General features: G+C 50.1%; 1 protein-coding gene across 1 annotated transcript in view; it reads right to left on the bottom strand.

Annotated features, from left to right (window-relative positions):
* Window positions 1–7,340: 7,340 nt before the first annotated feature.
* The window catches only part of SHANK3 (SH3 and multiple ankyrin repeat domains 3), a 341,151-nt gene continuing 321,559 nt past the window's right edge, over window positions 7,341–26,932 (bottom strand). Inside the window, exon 23 of the mRNA XM_026071167.1 lies at window positions 7,341–8,773. Coding sequence (XP_025926952.1) covers window positions 8,230–8,773 — 544 coding nt within the window. The 3' untranslated portion in view covers window positions 7,341–8,229. The remainder of the gene's footprint in view (window positions 8,774–26,932) is intronic.

Here is a 26,932-nt window from a genome sequence, read left to right on the forward strand (position 1 = left end):
CATTTTCACGCCTGAGCTTCACCTGCGCATGCCGAGGCTGCCGGGGTAGTGCTTCAGTGCTCGTATCCCTGTGGCATCGCACAGGCGCAGTTTGAACCATTGCTGTGTGTTCCTAGGAGAAATGATCATTTTCAATATCTAAATTGCCCTCTTTCTTCTCCGTTTCCTCTCCTTGGTGCCTTGTAGTGACACTTGCAGCTCTGTACTAAGGGCCCCCTGTCCACCTACTAGCTCCTATGCTGTCAAGTCCATGTTAGGGTGGACAAGGTAGATAAGTGAATAATAGTCATTTTAATATCCAATAAATATTGCCCAGTAACAGGTGGGCAAAGTTCAGCAGCCAATTAGTGTGCAATGCTTGTACCTCATTAAGTGCATTCCAGTGAGTACCACTGGTGCTGTCAAACTGGGACCACCACCATGGAGCTGGAGTACGTGTCCATGAAGGGTGTAGCTGTCCTGGGGAAAACCAGCCATAGTCATCGAGGCGACTGTGACTCCCTGCGGGTGGGAGAAGGTGCCCGGGGAGGATGGTCATCTGGGGACCTGTCTGGGGACCCCCCTGGGGACCCACCTAGGGACTTGCCTGGGGACCCCCTGGAGACCTGTCTGGGGACCCACCTAGGGACCCCAGCTGCGGTGCATCCCGTCCAGCCCCGCAGGGCTGTGCCGGTGGCAGCGGAAGCCCCTCGGTGGGACGGCTCGCAGGCGGCGCCGGAGCGGAGAGACAACATGGAACATAGCACRGCTTTCTTATAAATTTATTACATAATAATAATAATAATATAATATAAGAAACATAGATCTCTGTGGGGTATGTGTATCACAACGTCAAGGGCGGGAGGCGAATGGCCACACCTCCATGACTCTGGAGAAGGAGAAATCTCCTCAGAAAATCCATACAAAATAAGGGTGAAGTCAAACTGACCCTGTAAAATTAAAAACAGAACAAAAACCCACAGGTGAGTTCGTCTGGGTAAGAAACAAGAGTGCGGATGTCAGACACGTGTGCGTGCGTGTCTGTGTGTGTGTGTGTGTGTGCACGTGTGTTCACACACATGTGTGCGAGGGTGTGGGCCTGTATATGCACATGCAGAATCGGTGTGAGTGTGCACGTGCCCGGGGGCCGTGTGCGTGTGTGTGTGCGTGTGTGCATGCGTGCGTGTGTGTGCACATGTATACATGCATGCCGGTAACGAAGGGTTTGTGCACATGTGCCTGAAAAAGTAATCAAGCCGCACTTTGTTGCTGTTTTGAAATGGTTGTAGCTGGAAAAGCTTCTAACCATCAGGAACAAAGTGCTTTGGGTTTTGTTTTCTCTTCTTTTAAAGTCAGAATTAYAGACAGAAGTTTATGAAGAACAAGAATTAATGAATTTAGTCTGGACAAAGGAAAATATCAACAACTTTWAAAAAAAAAAGATTTCAAAGCAAAAAAAAGTGTATCCTTTTTTTTTACAGAAAATAACCAAAGTCATTGAGAAGCCATGAGAATCACAGTAACCTCAGCACGCAGCAGATCCTGACGCGATCAGGATTTCCTGACAGATGGGGTGTGGTTGTTCTCTAATGAACCTCGCAGCAAGGTCTTGTGGTTGGGTTCCTTTCCCTGTATTACTCTGCCTTCTCCTGAATGGCTTTTCAAAATGAAATGTCTCACTTTTTGTCTGGAGATGTTTGGAACGGAGATGCCAATGCAATTAGAATAGATATAAAGTCAGAAAAGAGCTATCTACATATGGGAAAAAAAAAGTCCCCTTTGCTTCAGCTGAGAAAAAAAAAAAAAAAGTTAAGTAGCAGCAGCTGCATTAGCTGGAAAGTTATATTTCTGTCAAGGTGAGACTAGAAATGATCATGGGACAAGACCACCGTTGGCCTTCAAGATGTTGTGCAATCTGATTGCTTCTGGTTACGCGACCACCTCGGAACTGAGCTTCTACGGGTGCGAACAATGCAGGAGACATTCTTCACAGCCAAGCGCGGATGGGATCGCAAGACCTAAGCCCTAGGCGTGCGCTGCTGAAGCGTGGGAGGTGACTCCCCCAGAAGTCGACGTGACCACAAAGCAGGGGCTCTGCGCAGAGCAGGGCCACCCGCGCCGCTTGCCAGCCAGACCAGACCAGACGCGGSGGCAGAGCCTTCCTTCGCTGTCTCACTCTCCCCCCCCCCCCCCCCCAAAAATGAGTGGACGTGGGGGTGTCTCAAACGGACACGAAATGAAATTCTGTTGTCTGAAGCTAGGAAGAAACAAGCAGATCTGTTGCACTTGCCTTAGCCATTCATCTCCTTAGACTGGCATGACCAGCAGCGGTTTCCGCCGGATGGACGTGCAAGCACGTCCCCGGGGCACGGAGCAGCAGCTCAGGCTGCAGCCTCCCCTGCCCACGCCAACCTTCCCACCGCCTCCGAGCGCCCGGAGCGGGAACATGCCGCAGCGCCAGAGGAGCACCTTCGCCTGGTGAGCACCCGGTGCTGCCCGGGGCGGTGCTGTCTCCAAAGCTCCGAGCCAACGCTCATCCAGCTCTGCCGCACGCATGCATCCAGGAGGGACGCGGGCAGGGACACAGACCTGTCTCGGGAGGAGCAGGGTGGGAAGAAAGAGTCTCCCGGATGACCCTGTCACTGCTGCTCTGCATTTGGGAGGGGAAGGAAAGGGGAGCGAGGGTTTTCTGTCAGACCCGAGCAGCCACGGAGACTACAGGGCGTGATGGTATGACAGTGTGGTTGGAAGTCGCCTTCTTTCGTGTTATACCTGACTGGGACGAGCCGTGGTGTCCCTGGGGGCTGACGGCCCAGACGCCGCAGCCCAGTGCGGAGGGATCACGCAGTGTTTGCCAACACAGGTACGGCTGCAGCTGCTTATCGTCRTGGAAGCTGAGATGCACTCAAGGGCAGCGCGCGGCCGCCTGGCTCTGCTAGCAGCAGAGCTGGTGCACCTACCATTTCCAGCCCTCCCGAGGAGGAACAGTGCACCGGGGAGGGAAGGAAAGGGGAGAGGAGGGCTCTCGAGAAATGGCAAGAAGGCGTCCAGCTTTCCATGTCCCAGACTGAACTTTCTGCAGAAAAGTTATGATCTGCAGTCTTCTGGCCTCCTAAAGCAAGAGGCGGGTGCAGGCAGGGTCTCCATCAGTTGCCCCAGAAACAGCTGCAGAAGGGGCAGAGACCCGGAGTTCACATGGAAGGAACTCAGAGAGCAGCCTGCACTCAGGATAACACACCTAGTAATACCAACCAACACAGCCCACAGGCCTCCCCCTGCCCAGAGGGCCAGGAGGAGACCTGCGAGGAAGTGCTAGGGGAGAAWCACTCCAGAGAGTAACCCTGGCTTTTCTGGAGCAGCATTCAGCAGAGCTGCACGTGGCTCCAAAACGGAGGAGAGGGGCAGCTCTGCAGGCCCCTTGGAAAAGCAGAGCTACTGTGGAGCATGAGGGGCTATGGGACCGTGTGGGCTGCTGGGGTCTGCATCATTTGCGGGTGAGATGGAGAACAAGCTAGGAGTGAAATGGAAATGTTGTGAAACTGGAAGAGATGAAATCCATGGTAGGTATGAAGTGCTGGCCAGAAAGACAGGCCAGAAGGTGGGAACATTGCTAGATGTTGGACTGTGGGAGAGTGCAGAGCATGGGGTGGCTGGAGACGGGAGCAGCGCAGGGTGTAGAGCAACAGTGACGGGGCAGGAAGGACCCGCAGCCTGACCATCGGCGCAGAGAGGGCTCGCACCGGAGGGCAGGGCTGGGGAGAGGAGGACACCAAGGGCGCTGGGGAGGGATTGCAGCATGCTGGTAGTGCCAAGCTGGGGGGGAGARGGGCAGCCGGGCAGCGTGGGTGCCAAGACAACCCACCAGCGGCGCAGAGGTTTGGCAGAGGAGAAGAGCCACGGCGTGCAGAAACAAAGCATGCTCTCGCTGATGACGCCCCGAGGGGCCACGTCTGTCTGCCGGCGCCCACGGAGGCCAGGCACGATGCTGGGAACGGCCCGCGGGGGTGGTGCTAAAATGGAGAACTGGAGTCCAGGGATGGAGCATGAGAGATGGAGCAATGGGACGACCGGGAAAGCTCAGGTGCGCAGGCACAGCTCTACAAGCGCACAGGCCAGTAGCAGGTGTAAATGCCAGACAGACCCAGTGAAGGACATTACTGGCCTACAAACAAACGGGCACAGGATTCCCATGGCGCAATGTAGGCTGAAAAATGAGCATTTCTACATCAGTGTGAGGCTCTAGAGCAACTTCCTAAAAGAAGCATTAGGAACAAACAGCCAAACTAACTTTTAAGAGACCTTAATGCTTACAAGGTTTATGAAAGAGACTGTATGACACGAATCCTGGGACATGACCTGATGGTGCAGCGGGGCCCTTCCAGGCCCACTCTCCTTGGTAGGCTGCAAGCTACATTGCAGGCATGGACTAAGCTGSAGCCGAATTAGTATATGGCATCGCAACAGAGAATCTGCATGCTCATGGGCTTCTGCAGGACATGGCAGTGCTACCTCGTCAGGCATGGAGCTGAAGAAGCAGACTCAGCCTGAAGAGAGACACGACGCACAAGCAGCGAGCCTGGGTTTGYGGCAGTGTGTGGCAGGGTTGTGCATCCAGGTGCTAGGAAGCACATGGGAGGTGAGAACGGGGGCAAGGCGAGGGGCCCGCAYGGAGCAGGTGGGTCTCTGGAGAGCGGATGAAGAAGCGCGCATGGTGCGCAGGGATACAAGCGCAGCAGAGGCAGCATTTGCGTGCATGCCCTCGCTGTGCTGGCAGGGCACTGCGACACTGCCGGGGCACAGGAGGTATCTCTGGCGCAGGACTGTCCTCTCTGTGGGTGATTAGCATGCCAGCAAGCTTTTGCAACCAGAGATCACCAATTCATGCCAGTGTGGGCGAAGGAGCTGGAACCTGGGCAATGGAGAATGAGGTGAGCTGTGAGAAAGGGAGCGTGGTGGAGCAGGGAATAGTTTGGCATGTGTCTTCCAATGCTGTTGGCTTTGGGAGACAGCACGTAGAAGCCGTAAGGGCAGATGTGTGGGGCTATGGCTGAGGTATGAAGGGTGCCTGGGGACAGGGATCAGTGGGGCAAATGCAGATGGAGCTGGGGTACAAGGCGGAGGGGTGAGGGGAATGACTGGTTGCGGGTGTCGGGTCAGGCACAGGGACAGGGGCTAGGATATGGCTTGTGGTGTCCAGCTCCAGGTGTAGGGTCGTGCAATGACACAGCAATTGCGTTGGCACATACAGGAGGGGGTGTGGAGGAGCCTGCTGATGGGAAGGGATGGCAAACCTGGTGAATGAGGAGGTGGTTTCGGCAGATGCAATGGTTGCTATTACAATTAGGATGCCCCTTGGCTCACTGGGTTATTGGATGTGAGGCCTGGAGTACCCTAAGGTATCTACAGCAGGATTTTTGCTTGCAGAATAAGAAGGTACAGGTTGAAACCCCCTCTTACCTTCCCCATGCGACTGTCCCAGCTGCGAGCACTGGGGTGTAGCCTGGGGAGGGGAAGAAGTGCAGTGAATGCACAGAATTCAGCGGTTTCCAGAGAGCTCTGGATAGAGCTATTTTGGGCACAGGGCGGGATTGCCTCTCTGTGCCCAGCAAGAGAGCTCAGGGAAAAGGAGACAGCACCACAGCTTGTCAGGATCTGTCCCAAAGAGGGCCTGAGCCTGGTGCTCACGTGCAGGAGAAGGGGCTGCAGCCCCAACCCTTGGCCTGTGCCTTTTCACTGGCTGAAAGTTGTAAAGGTTCGGAGATGTGTGAGGGTCAGAAGGAACCTCCTTGTCCTTCCCTCTAGCACCAGAAGAGATAATGCCTTCACGGGGGACTCAGCTTTTTGGGAACACCAGTCACCAAGCCATCCCCTCCTGAGCTGGCCGGGGCTGCGCCCCTGGCCACCCCTGAGCCTGGGCACGGTGATGCTATGGGGACAACGCGGCAAGGAGAGGAGCACACGAGGGCACCGAGGGGGTGAAGGGACCACGCGGGGGGGGTGGGTGGGGAAGCTGCCTCCTGCAGCCACAGCCCTGCTGGGGCTGGCCTGGGGTGCTCCGACTTTTCCAAAGCTGTCGGGCAATCGTGTCGCATCTCCGCAAGCCTTGCTGCGCCCTGGTGGCCCCCGCGGCCAGCCTACTGCAGCAGCGCCTTCCTGGCCCTTGGCCGCCAGGGATCCTCAGAAAGGTGGATCAGGAAAACACCCCAGGCCAGGCCCAGGATCTGGAGCAAGGGCGCGATGCCACCTTCGCTGCCTCCTCCCCAGCTCCCCCACGCGCCGCTCCGCTGGGCACAGGCCAAGCAGAGCCTTCGCGCCGGGCGGCTGGGTGCGAGCCCGGCCGTCCCGTGCTCAAGTCTGCACAGCACTTCGCCAGCCACAGCGCAGCGTAAGTGCTAAGTATGACGATGATTTATTACTCCCCAGGACTGGAGGCAGGAGAAAGACCTGATGCCATGGGAGCCCCACGCCTGCCAGAGGCGCGGGGTGTCTGCAGTGTAGTGGAAGCTCTCCAGCTCCATGAGTCTCTGCCTGGTGGGGATGGAAGACTTGGTGTGTCCCAAAAACCAAGTTTTATTTTGTGTTTCTAAATCTTTAAAATCCAGAGTGTCTGAAAGGAGCTGTTGGTTTTTAAAAAGACTTTAACATTCATTCAGTCAGTCACTAAAAACTCCCATGAGTCATGAGCGTCCCAGGGAAGCGGTGCAGGCACCACCTCATCAGCATCTCAACAAGTCTAGAGATATATAGATTTAGTAAAATTATAACAAAATCAGGTGGCTATAGCTATAGATATAGATATATAGATATTTGCTCTCTCTTTTCAAATATATAGCTGATTAAAAAGATGCAAAATAAGGATGACTAGGACGGAGTGGGAATCCTGTAGTTCAGTATCATCTCTTGTAGATCATCAGCTGCTCTCTATATAAATGCACGGAGATTATATATTATCCATCAATGTGTCCCCCTTGGAAACAAGACCCCCAAACCAAGAGGAAATAAAACACCTCCCCCATCCCCCCCACCCCTTTGAACGTTGGCAAAGCATTTTCTGCTGGATTCCCCACCAGCCTCCCTCTGACATCCCCCAAACATGCTTCTATCCATGCGGTTTCAGTCCCTCTCTCATCAGGGCAAACCAAGGGTAACAGGGCAGAGGAGCACAGAGTCCAAAGGCTAGTCTCCCGCAAGGTCAGCACAGTCTTCTCRCTTTCATGGCAATGGCCTTGCTCCTCTCCGGGACGGATCTGCCGGAGGAGCCTAAGGAGAAGGTCTGCCCRGGGACGAGCGGCTATTGCAGGAGGGAGCAGGTCTAGCGTCACTGCGGGTGTCACTCTCAGCCCCTTATCTGAGAACGGTCCTTGCAAGGAGACCTCYGAGCTGGAGCCCTTCCCTGTCTGAGTGCCCAGGGGAACCACCGGGCTCTCCGGTAGCCACCCCTGGTCCCAGCAGCGACAGCCCGTGGGCTGGGCAGCCCGAGTGACAGCCCTGCTCTGCCTCCTGCAGCAGCCCTTGCCACCAGGTCCTGCCTCCGCTGCACCTCACCGCGCGCCTCTGCGGAGCTGCCTGAGCCGCTCGGGACTCCTCGCCGCGGCCACCCGGACCTGCCCGGGATGTGGCCTTGCAGCACACGCTCGGCCTGCTACGCTTCCTGCCTCGGCACGCAAACCAGCACGTCACTGCCTTTCGAACAAGCCCTCTTCGAGGACCTGCGAAACGTGATCAGTATCGGCTCACCGACAAACCAAAGCGGAGCCCCTGCGCTAAGAAACCCTTCCCTACACCGGGCTCGGTTCCTCGTCTGCACCAGCGACACTGCCCCGTTCCCCGCCCCAGTCTGAGCACAGGCAAACCGGGTGTTACCCTTCAACACAGGTCCTGCAATGGGGAGCACGGGCCCACCAGGACGTGGCTCCTTGGCCCCTCCTGCCGCCAGCGACGCCCCTAGGGAAGAGCACATCAAGCGATATACAGGCCAGACTCTCTGGGAGAAACAGAAAAGAGGATGTATTTCATGCAACATTCCTTTTCCCGAAGGCGTCGTCGGTCTGGTAGAGGCTGAGCGGGGTCTGCGTGTGCACGGCACACCGGGGCTGTGTGTCAAAGAGCGGGAGCCCCTCGGCTCCTCGCCCTTCAGTGCAGTGCTCAGAGTAGAAAGAGAATCAAATTGGGTTTTATTAGTCTAGTAGAAACGCCCCCCCCCCTCCCCCATGTGGTGGCTCTGGAAGAGGCCAGCGCTGCCTAGGACGGTCAGCTGTCTACCAGCTGTTTGAGTGCCCGCTCAATGTTCATACGGTGCCCGACCCGTGTTACCCCCAACTCCACAAAGTCTTCCTTGGTGAGGGCAGGCAGGTGCGTGCCCTCTATTTCATGGTCCTCAAACTTGTCTCGGTGCTCCACCAAATTGATGCTTTCCAGCCAGTCCCCGACGTCATACTTGTTCCACAGGTGGAGGGGTTTCTGCATGAAGGGCCTTGGCGGATGGAGGGTGTGCAGGGGTGGCCCTGGAGAAGGGGAAGGGGATGGGGAGCGGCTCCGGGCACTCACACTCCTCACCACAAAGCGCACCTCCTTGGGCTCATGTGGGATGGAGAGACTGGAAGATTTGAGGATGGTGGGAGGGGTCAAACCATAGGGCCGCACGGTGCTGAGAGGCTCTGTCCGATCCAGAGCAGGCTTCACGGGACTGGGGGTACGCCGGGTTACAGGGTAGCGACTGCCAGGTCGAACTGTGTAGGTGGTTCCGGAGCTCCGCTGGGAAATGGTGCTGAGTTCTCCTAAACTACTGAAAAGTCTGCAGAAAGAACGATACAGCGAGAGAGAGAGAGAGAGAGAGAGAGAGAGAAAGAGAGAGAAAGAGAGAGAGCAAAGGGCAGGGGTGAGGTGGAGATCCCCAGACACGAGAACACACAGATACAATATACAACGGGGGGTGGCCGCTGGAGGGCCAGGCCAGCCTGAGACAGGAGGGGTGGCTCGGTAGCAGTCGGGGGGGACACTGCCTTGGAGAACTTTAGCCAAGACTTCCTTGCAAGCCCTGCTCCAGAGGAGGTAGAAAAGGGTTGAGCAAGTATCTCCGGTATCTCCGCATCCTGGCCAAACCTGTCCTAGGTACAGCAGCTCTGAAGCCCATTGAGACCTACCAGGGAGGAATCTGGCCCTGAAGCCCTCCGCACACAAAGACTTGCTGCAGCTGAAGACCCTGCACCTCAGTCTGCCTTTTGGCTCTTTAGTAAGAAGCTGCAGCAGAACTGCACTAAGCCACACCAGCCCCACCTCCCACCAGGGCCCGCTCCAGTTTCCTCTTGCTAATGTCACTAACTTCGCTTTGCAATCAGGTCCCATGACAGACAGAACAAAACATAAAACTCCAGAGCACATCTGCCACTCAGGGGCAAAGCCCCTTTCCGGGACAAGAGGGAACTTTCTGGCATCTCTCCAAGTAATGGTGTGTAGATGGGAGGACCATTATGCCACTCCAAAGGTGGAGACAGAGGGTCTGACTGTCACCAGCGCGGTGGTGAGCTAGTTAGTGCAGGGTGCACAATGGGTCAAGGCACCAAAAAGGTGTCTGGACTGGTTTTCATCTTGCACTATGTGATGTCTACCTCTCTGGTAATTTCAAGCCTCGGTCTGCAGGCTTGTGAGTGTGTGTTTGGTGGGGACACAGACAGGGAAGGCTGAGCAGTGGCCAGTCCTTCCCAGAGCAGTGAGTTTTACTTATTGAAGAGGATTSTACTATATGCCTACGCACTGGTCAAAGTGTTCTCCACTGGAAGAGGATCTGATGGGAGACAAGACACATGCCAGGAATCCTGTCCTTCTGCGATCACCTGCTTTTCTTTATTCCCTCTCTTGTTATAAACAAGTATTCTTGGTACTCGAAAAGAAATGGACCTAAAAACTGATAGGACAAATTCACGGAGGATAAGTCTTTCGAGCATAATGATCTAAATGATTCCTTCAGCCTGAGAAGTCTCGAGAAGGCACACTGCTGGACTGGCCTCTCTGTTCATGCCCTGTTTTGAGTACTTTCTCCAGAAGCGCCCACTGTCAATTGCTGTTGGGGACAGGCTCCTGACCTAGAGAGACTTTGGGTCTGCCCCATGTGGTGTGTCTGTGTTCTGGCAGTGAAAGCTAACGTAGCACAGTGAACCCACCCCCAGGCTTTGATTACTGCTCCGTGGTAATTTCCGATTACCTTGATTACTGCTCTTTGATTTGGCCGCACTTTGGTAACACGCACACAACAGAACTTGTTGGCCCTGGTGGGTGAACTATCCTGCCGTTACTGTGAACACAAGCACAGCTCATTACTGGAGAGCAGCYGGTGCGTGGTAACCTGTTATCCCTCAGTAACTTCTTTGCACATCACAGTCTCACAGCTCTCAGGAGAGCAGCAAAGATCAGGTCTGAATAGGGGCCCATGTCCCACAGCAGGCTGGGGCCTGAACATCCCTATAGCACCAGCGCTGCAGGTTCAGTCAAGCGTGAGTACTCTTGAAGGCAAGCAAGGCTCTGCTGGTTTGGGTCTGCATATCCCTGTGCCAAGGGATAATGCCAAGAAGTATGGCATTATCAGTGTTGTTCTGGCTATTGTTTTGCTAAATAGTCTGTGTCCACTAATTTGGCTCAATATTGATTTGCTTCCTCTCTGAACTGATGAAATSCAAGAGAACTGCAGCTCTTTAATGCTTCTAGGCTGGAAAGCAAACATAGTGYGGCTTAGCAAACTACCTCTTTAACCCAGCTAGACCACCACCCAAAGAAGAGAAGACAGTTCAGGTTCCTGCTAATCCAGTGAAGTCAGAGCTTGAAGTTCAGTGCTYGAAGGTGTCAAACTTGGGGCTTCCTTGCCAGCGTGAGCAGATGGCCAGTCATGGTGCTCCTTCCAGGTCCACAGTAAGCAGGGCTCTCCCACTCCTGATGATACAGTTCTGAGTTAGGTTGTGAAAAGAAAGCACCTGTGTGTGTGTGTGTGTGTGTGTGTGTGTGGTCCTCAGGGCTGTCTCTACATGACACCTCCACAGAGAGCTCTGAATACTCAGTATGACACATGTGCTTCCCTACTACTCTCCAAGCACTGCCTTTGCCTCTCAGGTCATTCCACCTGGAACTTATACTCTGAAAAAGCTGTTGATGGCAACAGGAATCCAAGGTTAAAGTTAGCTGTATAAGCCTGCAGTTACTAATGCACACATGCCACACAAGATCCACACTCCTGGGAGGTTAATAAGTACTAATGATTTCTTGGAGTGATGGCTCTGAGAAGATTAGCTTAAAAAAACAGAGGCAGAATGATTCTCCCTGAGAATAAGGGAGGGGGAATAATGGGCAAAGCAAAAAYGCTGTGCAAATATCTGCACTGAATTCCATCAGGCCAACAGTTTCAAAACATGCTGCAGAGACTGGGCATAAAGACATCACCRGGACCAAAACACCTACTGACTGCTAACATGTCTGAATATGAAGTTCTGTCCATGGTCTGTGGGCTTAGACACATTTCCTCTTGTTCTTATTTTCTTGGTACCTTGGCACAAAAAGCAAGAGAGTTATAAAGAAGTGTGATGATGAATCAAATTTGGGATGCTCCATCAATATAAAGGAGGAAGAACTGAATGACCTTGAGGACTGCAGTAAAAGAAACAGAATGAAAAGTGACAGTACAAAATACAAGGTCCTACTCGCAGGGCTGGCAAAGGATCTCTGCTCTCAGCTAGTGCTCATCTACTAGAGATGATGAAGGAAGAGAAAGTTCTGGGTCTACTGAAACACCCCAGGATGACTGGGAGGCACCAACGTAGCAYGGCCATGAAAAAGACAAAAGAAACCCTACAGTATCTGAAGTGTGAATTTCTCACAAACACAAGAATACATTAATACCACCATAAAAGACACTGTTAAAAATCTCATTTGAAATTCTGAGTACAGTTCTGGTTATTCATGTTCAAGAAAGATAAATTCAAACAGGAATGGATGCAGACTGTGGCAGCTGGTGTGCCAATGTCTAGTCTAAGCTRGCAAAGGTGAGAAAGAGAGGGCAATTATTGTCAGGGTCTGTGAAAGGAGGAGAGATACTTGTACTAGAAGGTAATGAGGACTCCAGGTCACAAACGCATGCTCACTGGATAGTAAAAGATGACATCTAGTTGTCAAATTGATAGCTTTGTTCAGAGGAAGCTGGTAGTCCATGAGGCAGGCATTTTACATGAGACTGTAGAATCAGTACGGTTATGGCATATGTGCAGCAGTCTGAGACAAAGCCATATGGCTGGCTTTTAAAGCATGCAATTAGCAACACAAAGTTACTGTTTGAAGATTCCTATTCTGCATGTTTTGGAAAACAAATCAAAGTCTGTGTCCAAGCATGAATTAATCCATGGTTCCTAGTAATGCAGGATGAATGAAGGCTGCTGCCTTCCCACTGACAATTTCAGAGGGCAGCAATGCACTATGTGTTCATGACTCTGGACATCTTCCCCACTGTCATATACTGGGCAGTCATTCAGTTTCTGCTTGTATGGGGGGGTGATGAAAGCTTTCATGCAAGGCTCTGTGTGGTCTGTGAATGATATTTTATGTACCATGGAGCAACCAGGAGATTTAGGATGTGAACTCGGACAGTGGAGCTTTGCCCCTCTGTATTCCCACAAGTGCTGCAATTTGTCCTGAGTATTTTTGAATTTAGTCTGCAATAGAAAGGGTTCATGAAGTGAGGCATCCCTCAGGAAGATTTGGAAAGCTCCATAAATGGGTAAATTGGGCCGTTATTGTCTGGTTGTGTTATGGTGTTATTGCTGTCTCTTTTTCAACAGAGGGTGCTAAGACCAGCATGAAGATGTGCCAGACAATAGTAACCTCAGCACTGCTGTCACTACACTTGTACTAGTTTTGACCTGCATGTTGACAGGTGATCAGCCATTAGCTGCTGAGATGCTGGGGGCATCGTGGCTGTCTGGTCTCACAGATTACATTGCCCCAAACCTTTACCTGGACAAATCTATCAGCTGCTGGATTCTTCAGAAACTGATTGAGACCATGTAGGTATTCCAGGTTGTCCTCCCTCATCCACCAGTACCACAGAGGAGATGCACAGAGGCAGCAAGGCCAAACATAGAGCAGTCTTGTGTGCATTTCCCATGGGAAGTGGTGGCTACCTGATGGCTGTCCAGCAGCACAGGCCTTGCAAACAGTGAAGATGAAGGTCTCACATTAGACCCGCATCACGTGGCAGGCTGCGGTGCAAGGCCTCCACTGATTTCAGCATGTGATTTCTTCTTTTGTTATGTGGCCTACAGGCTGTGAAAGGTTGGCTCTTCCTGCTCTCAGGGCAAGGGCTTGCTGGAACAGCATGTGAGAAATCAGCTGGATACCCAAGCTTCTATGGCTGGCATATCCTTGAAATAATGAGACAGTGGTGCCAAGACAGAGCCTTCTGGGCACRGCTGGTCAGCAGATGTAGTCTGCAGCTCTGCTCCCTCTGCTTTCTGCAGAGCACTGACTTAGCGCAATGCTCTGTCTGCGATACGCTGTTGGCTCTCAACGCTTCCAGGAGCACTGCTCTGCCAACCACGCATTATGTTGCAGACAGTGCGCAAGGGTCTCTGATGTCCTGTCCAGCACCAGTAGCTCACTTCATTGGGGGTTATTAGCACAATTATTTGCTCACAGGTACTTCATTCTGGTTTGAAGCCAGGTAAGTATCTGTGGATGTGTTCCTTTAYAAGCGGCATCTCAGAGCAGTATCTTTTTGGAGGACTTGCACTTATGCATAGCAATAATACCAGCTGAGAGGGTTTTCCCTGGATCATTGTTTGTTCTTCTTCACTTCAGACTGGAGATGATTTTTGCATGTTGGCAGATCATGTCTTTTGCCAGAGGAATACACATTGACAAAGATGTGCACCAGCCAGCTGCAGCCAAGCTGAGCCCGTGTTGTATTTTAGGAGGATGCTATCTAGGCCTTTAGCTTTGCGAAGTTTAATGAATACCTAGGTATTGTCCACTTCTCCTTTAGGCAGCATCAAGTCGATGCAGCTCTGGAGCTCTGTAAGAAAAATGAATATCTTTCTTCGCTTTCCGTTTATGGTAGTGCTTCATCTGGGCCTTAGAGACCAGTAGCAAAAAAAGGATGACTTTGATGTGTCCTAGGCTTCACTGTGAGTTGGGGAGTGGTAGCCCTAACCACTGCTACAGGGCTGCCTTCAAGCTTTYCTTTTCTGAACAGGTGAAATGCAGGACCTGGCAGCTCTTTACTCATGTCTTGTGGAGTTCAGTGGCTGCAATGTGTTAGTAACAGTAGGATTGCTGGTTGTGTGGATTACTGCCGCTTTGGCGTAGACAAAAAAAATKAGTCCTTTGAGACATGGAATGGAAGGCCTGACTCTTACACCACAGCATATGAGTGGTGCTGACTGAATTCAGTAAAAAGAGGAGAACAGGTCTCATGGGAAGTAACCTCCTAATACATGCAAAGAAACATCAGCTTACTGAAAAYTGAAGTTATATCCAAAGAAAGAGGAACTATGTATTTGTAGGACAGCTAATTAAGCCTTCTGGGAATATTTTTACTGAAGGTATTAAAAAGCAGATTTCTTGAATGAGTCACTAATGGATGAGTATTCTTTCGGTGATCTCTGTATCTCAGTCCAAATTTCTTCAAGAACAACAAAGGCGAGGACAGATTCAGCAGCTGAAGTAACGCATTTCTCATCATTCCAAAGAGAAATGTATCTCTTGCTTAGCAAGACTTTCTTGTTACTGTTTTGGGCTCCCTAGGTGTTTTCATACTGACCTTAAAAAAAAAAAAATCCCCTGGCTTTTCATTAGCACTGCATTAACTGTGCTATGTGAAGAATTCACCTCCTGTGATGAACAACCTTCACCAACTGATCAGTGAGACACAAACCGCCCACGTGATTCTCCATCAGTGCATGGCTCACCGAAGGCTCCTGTGTAGATCTCTGTGTGATAACGAGGTCAGTGCTGCCTGTGACCAGGACCAGCCTGTGCTTTAAGGTCAGGGTTAGAGACTATTCCTATCTTTCTGTGCTTGAAATACAGATGGACTCTTTGGGTCTTCCTGCCTAGAATGGTACATGTACAGATGACACCACACCTCTACAGCTCCCATTTCAAAAGGATCTTGATTTTGTCTTCCAGAATTTTCTCATGAAAATTGTCTCTGAAGAGGGAGGGCAAGAAGGAAGGGTATAGAAAGGAAAGAGAATCTCTGGATAACCTCCAAAACAAAAGTCAGAAGCACTTCTGCTTCATGCCACCATGAGGACAACACACCTGCCAAACAGGATATAAACTCACTGGCACTAGCTGGATGCTCTCTAATACATTGTTTTGTAAGTAAGTGAAAAGGATATAGAAGGGCAAGCAGTATTTTCCATCTTCCATCTGCAATTTAGATCCTGCTGACAGATACAGTTCAGAAAAAATATTTTTTTGGTGGACTGCTGGTGAAGGAGTATGGGACTGTTTCAAAAGCTAGAAAGAAATATGCTTCTTCACAAAGCCCTGATATAGTCCCTGAGATCGGAGGGCCAAGCAAAGCCTAATCATGAAGGAGCTATGAAAGCCCTTCTCTCTCAAAAACTGTAAGCTTTATCTAGACAGCAAACCCACAGGAAAAAGATAATACCGCAGCCATACTGCTTTTCACATAGTAACTGCAGTGGTAGCACACAGAGCTGCATTAATGGAATATTTATGAACTGTTCTCAGGGACCATTTTCCCGCCCACTGCTCTTCCTTAACTGCTGAGTTGCAGCATGAAATTTGTTACTGGCTTTCAGCAAAAGAATCCAAAGAGAGGATAATCTTATTCCCATAAAGAAATGTTGCTCAGAAAGGGGTGCACAACAGTGCATGATGTTTATCTGAAAAACTGCTAAGAACCAGGTTCTAATTTTCTGGTATCCTTTTCTCAGGTCTCTACGACTACAGCCAGAACTTTCATTAGAGAAGATAAATCTGGTACTCCTAAATCATCCTCTTTCACTGTAGAAAAACAAAGGGATGCTGAGAGGGAACACCTACAAAACTGATACAAACAAGTGGGGTTAATTGTACTGTCCTCCAGAAGGCAACGAAGTAACTGCCAGGATCTGCAGGGACTGATGATGCTGAAGAAGCACTGGAAGAGGAGTTCCTTTTCAGACGAACAGAAGAATGAGCAAAGAAGGAAGCAGGAAAGCAGCTCTTCAATTTTGTAACTATAAGGGTTGCTATACTTAAGTTTGGAGTCTCCTGCACTGAAAGAAATGCAGAACCTATAGGCAGCGCTTGTGGAGGAAGTCCCATGAATCAGGGCAGCTTGGTCCTGTGGAGCAAGGTCTGCAAAGATAGACTAGTATGAGCACAAGATCTTGGGGTCTTGGCAGATGTCAGACTTAAAATGCATAGACAGATCAGCAGTGCTGAACATTTGCAACTGGTCTAATATTTCCAGAAAGCGTCAGACCCACGTGGTGTCTAGAGCTCAGCTGTGTACGCAGTATGTCCATATGAAGCTTTCAGAGGGGTCAAGCACTTTATGAAGAGGCACAACTGCATTGTGCATGCGAAATAAAGCTGATGCTTTTTGAAAGCAACTGATTTATTGCACAAGCACAGTATAATCAATTTGTGCAAATGCAGTGGCCATATACAGTATTTCCACAAATGCCAGGATGCCATCTGCCCRGAAATCTCAGGTAAACACGCAAAATCCTCAAATTTTGCTCAAACTTTCCAGTGGAAAGGCATGCTCTATACCCCTTTTCCAAGAACAATAACTTCTAGGAAAAAAAGCCTTGCACGCATGCTGTGGTGTGCTGGGGAAGCAAAGGGGGCTAACGGGGTATCCGCAGTGGGTTCACCTCATGCAGCATTGGCTGTCTAACAAAGCAGGCATCTCATCTATGCCGTGGTTTAGCTCCCTCAATAGTCAATGGAGAGGAAGTGCAGCCTCCAGACAGCAATCCATCTTCTTTTCCTTCCACTGGCTATAGAGTTGTCATGGCAACATGCTTAGCCTAAGTACCTAATGTTTAAACAGCTAATGTTTGGCAAGTGTCAGCCCACTCTTGCTGCCTACTCTTGGTTTACAGTCGTTGTCCAGGTACACAGCAGAGCAATCGCTGTAACATCACAGGAACTCCTATTGCTCCTATCTTCAAGAAAAGCACGAAGGAAGATCTGGAGAACTGCAGGCCAGYCAGCCTCACCTTGATCCCTGGGAAGGTGAGAGCACAAATAATCCTGGAAATCATTTCCAAACGTATTAAGGACAAGAAGGTGACTGGGAGTATTCAGCATGGCTTTGCAAAGAGGAAGTCCTGCCTGACCAACCTAATAGCCTTCTATGATGAAGTCAATAGCTTGGTGGATGAGGGGAGAGCAGTTGATACTGTTTATCTTGATTTTGGTAAGGCTTTCAGTCAACACCATCTCCCATAACATCCTCATTCACAAACTGATGAAGTATGGACTAGATAAGTGGACAGTGAGGTAGACTGGAAACTGGCTGAACTGCCAGGCTCAGAGGGTTGTGATCAGCAGCATGAAGTCCAGCTGGAGGTCAGTCACTAGTGGTGCCCTCAGGGATTGATCTGGTGCCAGTACTAGTTGAATATCTTCATTAATGACCTGATGATGAGACAGCATGTGCCCTCAGAAAGTTTGCAGACCATACAAAACTGGGAGGAATGGTTGATAAACCAGATGGTTGTGCTGTCATTCAAAGGGACCTTGCCAGGCTGGAGAAAAAGGCCAATGGAAATTTCATGAAGCTCAAAGAGAAATGCCAACTCCTGCACTAGGGGAGGAACAAACCCATGTGCCAATACATGCTGGGGGCCAATGGGCTGGAAAGCAACTTTGCAGAGAAGGACGTGGGGGTCCTGGTGGACAATAAGTTGACCATGAGCCAGCAATGTGCCCTTGTGGCAAAGAAGGCCAACAGCCTCCTGAACTGCATTAGGCAGAGCATTGCCAGCAGGTCGGGGGAGGTGATCCTTCCCCTTTACTCAGCACTGGTGAGGCCACATCTGGAGTTCTGGGTCCAGTGCTGGGCTTCCCAGTACAAGAGAGACATAGAGCTACGGGAGAGACTCCAGAGAAGGGCCACAAAGATGATTAAGGGACTGGAGCATCTCTTATATGAGGAGAGGCAGAGAAAGATGGGATTCTTTAGCCTGGAGAAGAGAAGGCTCAGGAGGTCTTAGCAATATGTATAAATACCTGTTTGGGAGGGAGTAAAGAAGATGGAGCCTGACTGTTCTCAGTGGTGCCCAGTGACAGGACGAGAGGCAACGGGCACAAACTGGMATACACAAAATTCCACTCAAACATAAGAAAAAGCTTCTTACTGTCAGGATGATCAAACACTGGAACAGGTTGCCCTGAGAGGTAGTCGAGTCTCTGTCCTTGGAGATATTCAAAACCTGACTGCGCATGGCCCTGAGCAACCTGCTCTATTTGACCCTGCTTTGAGCAGGAGGGTTGCTGGACGGGACAATCTCCAGGGGTGTCTGCCAACCTCAGCGATTCTGTGATTCTTTGATTCTGTAAACTCAGGCTGTGGGGGTCCAGCGCAGACCTGTAATCAGCCAGCAGTGCATGTCCAGATGAGAAAGCAATGTTTCACATTAGCCTGTTATTATGAGTCACTGCTTTTTGGCTGAAGCTACCCAGTGGCAGAGCCCTCTGCGAAGCTTTATGCAGAGAGTGCTTGTGCTGATATCATCTATACGACCTTCCAGCCACTGTTCTCAACTTTCGCTGGCCCACGTGAAGCAAGTGAATAGCAACACATTCCTGCAGCACAAAGCCTTGCCCTCCCTGCCAGCCTGCACCATTTCAGTATCAGCTTTAACTTCTCACCGCCTATGGCTGTGGAGAACACTGGAAGGCCTTGTGAGCATCAGGTGCCCACAATTCATGGTTGGGGAATATGCTTTTTGGCCTACAGGTTTTAGCTTTTACCCTCTGCCGTCCATCTCTTCACATTTATTAACACTGACCTTTCTTTGTTGTCGTGCAGTTTATTCCTCTAGCTTGGCTAGTTTCCCCTCTAGTTCGCCACTGTTCTCCGTAAGTTCAATGACCCAAGTAACTTCATGTCTTCCGCAAATCATGATATCCCACTAATCACTGCGGTTTTCAGACAATTAATAAATCTACTAAATGAAATGGGACCCTAGTACAAAATAACTGAGTCTCTGCTATTAACCCTTTTCCACAATGAAAACTGACAACTGCTCTTACTCTTCATTTCTGCCATTTTTTCTCTGTAAAACATGTCAATATCAAAATCTTTTATTTCTTACTATGAAAGAATTCCTCCATATTAAGAACTCCTCTCCTATGCCTCAGATGCCCAGTTCTTGAACTACAGTCTGGAACAAGGACTGCTGTGCCTAACTTTGCTCCTTACATACGGTGCAGCTCGCATGAGAACACAAGCTTGACTGCCCAAGAGAGCGGCCTTCCTTAGGAGCTACGTGTGCGGAACAAACATAATTCCCTTGAGCCACGCTTCTTTCCAGAGTCAAAGCATACTGCTTTTAGCTCATGTCTCATCATAGTATCTAGCAACTGATAAAACAACAAAACACAAACAATCCACAGTCTACAGTGAACAAACCTCCCTGCATCAAGGCATTTATACCACTGGCACTTCTCTGCATTGAGGCACTGTTTAGAGACACTGTCTCCTGGATCTATCATCAGTTGGGTGGATGTCACACAACTGTGCAGTACAAGGTTTTTCTTCTTGCAGAGAAGGGAGAGGAGAAACACTAGTTTTTAAATCTAAGAAATTTCTGAATTTAAGAAGTAAATTTCTTCTGGATTTCCTCAGTCTGCTCAGAATCYGATTTAATTCTGCTTATGTCAAGAGTGGACATGGAAAGAAGTCCTAGAACTAGCCTAGATTCAGCATCTTCCTTGAGACTGGGGATGAAGAAGAGATGAGAAAGCTGATTCTTACAGCCTAAGCAGCATGCAGTGAACATGCAGCAACCACCTGTTTGAATCAGGTGAGCTCTACACTGCTATTCGGATGATCAGAAAGAGACCCTCATTTGAACAATGAAAGTGTTTAATACACCCTAATGTAGGACCAGCAAAGYTTGTAGATCACACTTATGACTACAGGGCAGTAGTGCAGTGATGTGGACAGAAGCTCTGTGCTACATGAGCATAGGAGCTGGCAGGGGAGGAAAGGTTTACAGTATGCAGTTGTATACAACCACTTTCAAAAAGATGCAGTAACATATACAGAAAGTCACTTAACCTATGATTTCATACACGTTATAGCAGGGGGCAGCAATTCCTAAACTACTGCCATACTGAGCTGCTATGGCTACACAGCACGGCCAGTGCCAGGCAGAGACTCAAGCTGGGGCGCTGGAAGCAGCTTGCGTGTATTTAGCCCGCGGTCGGGGTAACACCCGCCACRCCACAACAGCACTAGACTGCGTGTTTCCAGCCCGGAGTCTGCGCTGCTGCATCCGCACAGCCAGCTCAACCAGGGTGGCACGTCAGGGAAAAAGATTAGGAAGTGACTTGCCTGTGGTCAGGAAATACCATCGTGTACAGAAAACACCTTGTATGAAACACTCTACTCAGTCTAACAGGGAAAAGAAAATGAMTATATCAGTGGAAGCCAAAGGCAAGCAAACATGAATGGAAACTAAGGCATGTGTGTAAGRTTTGAAGATGAAGCAGCCCTGAATGGAGCAACAGGGGAAGACCTGTCCCTTACAACTCTGGGTGTCTTCAAAGCACAGCAGTCACGTCTGGGTGTATTTCTGGGGAGTAAGCATTAGTAAAAGAGAAAGCGTGGGAGCTTGAAGCTCTTATCACTGGAAGATAATCTAAGACTGATCTGGAGGAAGCTGCACTAGGTGTAAACAAATGATTTGTTGGCCTTGCTGTGGTAAGGATGGATTCTAATCACTGGCTGATCACTTTAAGAAGAGTATGAAAATGTACTCCAGAAAGCTATTGCCAGTGTCACTATTTTAGGCCATCACCTCATTAAGGGAGCACAAAGCAGAAAATGTAAGCAATGTGATGGTATCACTGATGAAGCAGTTACTTCTACTACTGTTCATTTGCTATTTTATAATGAATAAAAGGTTTTCTCTTCTTCAGTCTATGATGTAAATTGTTTCACATGGGAATAGGACACCACTGCAGGTGTACTACTGATGGAAAAGGAGCCGAGAACTTGCGATCTTTCCTTGAACTGATGCTGAGAAGCAATGGAAGGAGGAGGGAGGACATGGTGGGCCACCCCAATTGATGCCTGAATAACAGGAGAATGAAGTCACTGTACTGAGACTTTGGGCTTTGGGGCAGCACGAAGTGCAACCTAAGACTGAGTCCTGAATGGACGCTCTGCTCAAAGGGCAATATGGATTTATGATGGTGGAGATGAATTGTCCACTGGCAGGTCCTTTTACAAATGCATCGCCTTTCTTTACAGATAGTTCCTGTATCAGCCTCGCGCATGGTCAGATGACAGCAAATTCCATTTTTGTTGTGTTTTGTTGTTGTTGTTGTTGTTGTTGTTCTCCCAAACTGTTTATGAGACATTATCCCAGTAAAATACAGAGGCTGGATTTTGTGAAAAGCCAGCCAGCCATGAAAACCCTTGAGGTCTACTCCCTCTTATGGATTCTCAACGTAATGTCTCCTTTGTGTTTCAAAACTTTCTTTTTCTCTCTCACTCTCCATAATTTCCAGCATTTCCCTCTTCTTCTGCCTGATCAAACCTCTGCAGCCAGAACAATAATAATTATTCCTGCTGTTCGCTGTTAGCTAATGCATTTTCATGCGACCCCCAAAAGACTAACTAACTGACCTTCCTTTACTTGTTCCTCCTAGTTCATCACACTGTCCGACAAATTTCAGTAGGACTTGTCTTTGGCGTCAGAACAGTCTGTCCTATCTTTTCCTGTGTTCCTGGGTTACAGTCACAGTCATAAGAGTCTAACTTTGATCAGTGCATCCGTGGGCCCAGCAGCCCCTGCACACAGGCCACTGGCACAGCTGTGGCATTTGATGCACATCTGTAATTTAATGGGCCTCTTGTAGCACCTAGTGGCTCAGAAGGGAGGTTCTTGTCTAAAACGTGACTGGAAAAGAAGGACTCGGGAGTCTTCCTATTATCGTTCCTTGCTGGCTTCGGCTCAGCTGGGGGAGGGGATGTTTGTATTTGTTTTTCTCCTCCTAATTCCCAGAGAGGAGCTCTGAGAGCCAAGACAGATCATTCCTTTCTCCCATCATCACCAGCATTAAGTACTGCGCAGGTCAAATTAAACCCTCGAGACGCTGACATATTCCCCCGCTCTTTTCACACACGTGTCCAATGTGTTTGTCCTGTGGTCAGCAACTAGCCCCTAGTTACTAGTTCTGCTGGTAAGGCACAAAGAAAAAGCAGATCCAGTGCTCCCTTTCAGCGTGTGCCACTTTTGCAGGGATAGGATGAGTCAAAGATTATATCAGAGCTGCTAACAGCAGCTCCAGGTCTGATGTAAGAGGACGATCTGACCACGGGAAAAAAAATCCTCGTTTTAGTTCAGTCACTTTTCATTGCACATTACAGCAGCTCCTCTTCTCATCTTTCCCTCTGCTAAGAGCCTTCTGAGACATCTGTCCTTTGGGCTAGGAATGCCAATGTTTATTGTATGCCTGAGGGGGAATTTGTACAGGGAATGAGTAAAACCCCTCTGTGAGTGTTGGGTCATGAGCAGGAAGTGCCGTATGTTTGTTCCCTGAGACACTCCAGGCACACCTCGTGGCGTGCTGAAAGCCCCAGAGCTGCACCACGGGGCTCGGTCCCCGAGCAGCGCACGGGCACGTCAGCCGGCTGGAAACGAATGGTTTAAGCAGCGGCGTTTGGAAGGGGGTGCTGGCAAAGGGGCTCGCTACACAGGGAGGTGCACGCACGGCGCCAAGGCAGTGCAGAACACRGATGCAGCTCAAAATGGGAGGTACAGGAGCAACCGCTTTACCTGCTTCATGCCAGCAACAGCCGAGCTATTTAAGTCCTTTCATTCAGACTCAGCTTGTTTTGTAAATCTCGCTGACAAATAAAACCTAAGCCTGGGTTACACAATCTTTTTTCTGCCAGATACTGCAAATTGTCAGTGCCAGCTCCAGGCTCTGYGTGGGGCCAGACACCACTTCGAGGTGCCTTGCGCACTGATAGCGCTGTGTACGCCACAGACCCTCACCTAAGTCACGTATGAAGAAAAGCAGGTCTGAAATTTTAAATTTCAGGGGTCGAATTTTGTTATAGGATAAAACAATTAAAGTTCAGAGAAAATGACTAAGGTCAAAGACCCATTATGTGACTAATGAGAAAGGAAGTTGGCCTATGAATGTTTTAACTTTGATGACACAGAAGGTTAACTTACAGGGTCATAAGACAGGTAGTTATGTACACAGAGCTAAACACAGGCCTCCAGCCAGCAGCAAGCACTCGTGAAACTTTACTGATCGGTGCCTGTTGGTTATAGAGTTGAGTCTCCTCACTTATGCACCCTAAAAATATCCTGGTTTTACACCACCTCTCCTTTCCAGGAAATTAAATGCAAAAATCTGTACTAAGATAATATTAAAAGTGCTCATCTAAGCAGATGCGAAGTGAAAATAAGTATGGACTGAAGATCCAGTTTGGTCACCGACACTTTTGGACACAGACGCTACCTAACTTTTTCACACTATGAACAGGAATTACTTGCCATTAAGTGTTTTGTGCACAAGGAAGGGCTGCCTTCTACCTTTCCTGTTTGCGGTCAGGTCCCCTTTACACAGGCCCTGTTCACATGCTGCACAGAGCTGCCGGCAAAGGGTCCCTTGCTGGTGTCGGACAGTACAGAAATGGTGTGCRGTAAGGTGGATGGGAGAGTGGGACAGACGCAGCTGGTGCGAAGCTCGAGAGCATTGATGCAGGGGCTGCAGCGCTGAGGAAAGCATCAGCCAAAGCTCCTGCTCGCCCTAACRGTGCTGAGCCAAAGCACTGTCTGCAGCTTCTGTCCCCTAGACAGGACGGTGGGGAACTGACGCTGTTCAGAGCTCAGTGGGGCTGAGACAGGATCGCTGAAGCTTATGTTCACAGTCAGGCAGGGATGCTGGGCTCGGATGAAACAATGTCCAAAGCTTTCACACAAACAGGGCTGTGCACAGAGAGGCAACATCAGCTGACAATCACGTTCAGTCAAATGGTGCTGGGATGAGAGAAGGCACTGGCTGATTCCCCTGTACGGATGGATGCAGGCACAGTGACCATTGTCTGAAATTTCTATTCAGCTGAATGAGGATGGAATCAGCTCCCATTCATTTCAAACACGGATGATCATGTTGACGCTTTCTGATGAGCTGGTGCTGCCACTAGGACTGCTGGGCAGTGTCCTAGGAAAGTGAGGGGTCAGAAGAAAGGTCTAAGCAGACTCTGAATTCACATTACCCTGCTCTATGCAGCACGAAGCTGAGGCATTAACTTAAGTGCTTGTAGCACTAATACGGGAAGCAAATTTCCCCTGCGTACCAACACTCTAAATACTCAGACACTGTACGACATCAGCAACAGGACTGAATGCATGAAGACATGGGAATATGCAATGACATGAGAAGGACCCTCCCAACCCTGACCACAGGCAAATGAAACAAGATCTGCTGTGCCAAACCTGAGGCATGAATGCTCTTCACCTAGCTCTAGCCAGGACAGTGCTCCATCTCCAGGCAAACCTAAGGGCTCTACAACTTGGCTTTGTCTACCAGAAGGACTAAAGTGAGCCTGATGGTTTCCGAGTTTCCCACATTTAAACCAGCTGTGTGTTGCAGCCTGGGAATGGAGCAGACCTGGTCCTTGTGGAAGGCATCCATGTGGCTGTCTGGAAAGCTATACAGGAGAAACCAAATAGCCCAGTAGCGCTGTGCGGCATCTGGCAAGAGGCGTTTCCTAGAGTGCTGCCATTCTGTTCTCCCTGGGGGTTGGCCCTGTCCAGCTGGTCACCGGAATAGGGATGCAGACTCGGAAATTCAGCAATTGGTAGAAAATGACAAGTAAAATTAAACATGAGACTGCCCAGAGCTCTCTGTATGCTCTGGATTTGCTTTCACACATGGAAGCAACATACATGTAGGTAGCTAGTTTCACACACACTACGGCTAAAAAAAACAAGTTGGACAGACAGACAAACACAGAAGCAGCACAACCAAGACCACACAGCTAGCCATGCACACTGGGGAAATTCATGTGGTGGGCACCCTGGATTAGGAGCACATGCCGCAGGTTCAAACCTGCCAGTGCCTTCTCAAGCCTGCGGATCACCTTCTGGGGGAGAAGGGAGGGAGAGGGGATTCCTGCCATTCAGGTTTAACATCGTTTAAGGCCTGTCTCAGGGTCCCACTGCCTAGTCCTGTCTGCTGAATGTATGCAGCCGCTGGTTTGCCAAGGAATTCCAGCAGCGCTCATAGCAGCCGAGACTCGCTGGGGATACGGGCCAAGGAGGTGTGCAAGCAAGGGTTTCTCTAGCGGTGGTCGTTAACCAGTTTGGTGTATGTGTGTGGGGGGGAGTCAGGTGAAAGGAGGGGGTTGGTTTTCTGAACTGTCCCGGCAGCTGTCTCAGGTAAACAGTTATCCAAGCTGAAGTATGCGTCAGACGGTCTGAGTCTTCTCTGGAGGCACAATAAGCCACCCGGAGTCAGTCACCAGGCTGGAGCTCCTGCAGCGCTAAGGGTGCCTCACAGAAGACAGCACTGTCCTGCGGGTCTCTTCCAGACATACCCTTCACGGCTGGTCATGTGAACCCAAGTCCCAGACTGTTATATGATTTCAGATGTAGAAAGAACATAAAATGCTGCTTTCTCTGTCTCATAACACTTATACCCCAGGAGATGACCTATTGACATCCCATGACTGAGAAGACATGAACCCAAAGGGACTGTGGAGCTTTGTGCACCTCCAAGCAATTGCATGGTGGGCAGCTGCTGGGGGAGCTAGGAAAAGAAATGTTGTCTCCTGGGTGGGAGGTAGCTAACTCAGCCCCGCTTTTGCCAGAGGACCTACTTACATGGTCATGAGAGTTAAACTAAAGGTGGTCCTGGCCCTGCGCATGCCTTGCTGGATGTCCCCTGGGCAGCAGTGACTGGGGCACATGGTCTCCTTCAGGCCACGTTATGAATCACATCAAAGCCAGAGGGAATTTCCTCAGTTCTCGCCTACAAGGCAGCAGCACACAACACCACAACACAGGGACACGGACATGCTACCGGGGCACAAGAGGACAGGCGGGGTTGACATTCACAGGCCACAGCAAGCTCCGCTCCCTCGCCTCACCCAGCCCAGGGCTGCAGGAGACCGGGGAGCGTGACTGGCACGTGGCACACGGAGCAGCACAGGGGAGACGACGTGAGTTTGCTATGAGATGAGAACATGCTCACTTACACAACTCGCCCACCCTCCTGAGGCCTGAGGCGGTTCTAGACAGAGCAGCGCGGACATGCAGATGTGAGAGCAAGAAGAGAGGCAATGAGAGAGAATGTTAGCATCAGTCCAGGGTGTAATAACAACACGGAGAATGAACAGACTTTATCACAAACCATTCTGGAACCACTGCAACTCCCAGAAATCAGCACAGGGCCAAAGGGCTGGCTCCTCATAACACCGTCCGTCCCCTGCTGGGGCCACAGCTGGATGGAGGAGGCTGAGGAGAAAGGCCGACCCAAAACCAGCCAGAGGGCTCGCGCAGTATTCCAAGGGCACGCAGGAAACTGCATACGAGGAGTTGTACTGCAGCAGCCCCTGCCCGGCTGTGTACTACAGCAGGTCCTTACTGAACCTGTATCTGATCAGCGCTGCAGAACCTGGAGGGGCTCCCAACAGTCCTGCGCCCATGCAGCGACGTGCACTGCGCAGCGGTGTGCGTTTGCTCTCCTTTGC

This window comes from Apteryx rowi, unplaced genomic scaffold (genome assembly GCF_003343035.1).
Source record: "Apteryx rowi isolate R43461 unplaced genomic scaffold, aptRow1 scaffold_322, whole genome shotgun sequence".
Lineage (NCBI taxonomy): Eukaryota > Metazoa > Chordata > Aves > Apterygiformes > Apterygidae > Apteryx > Apteryx rowi.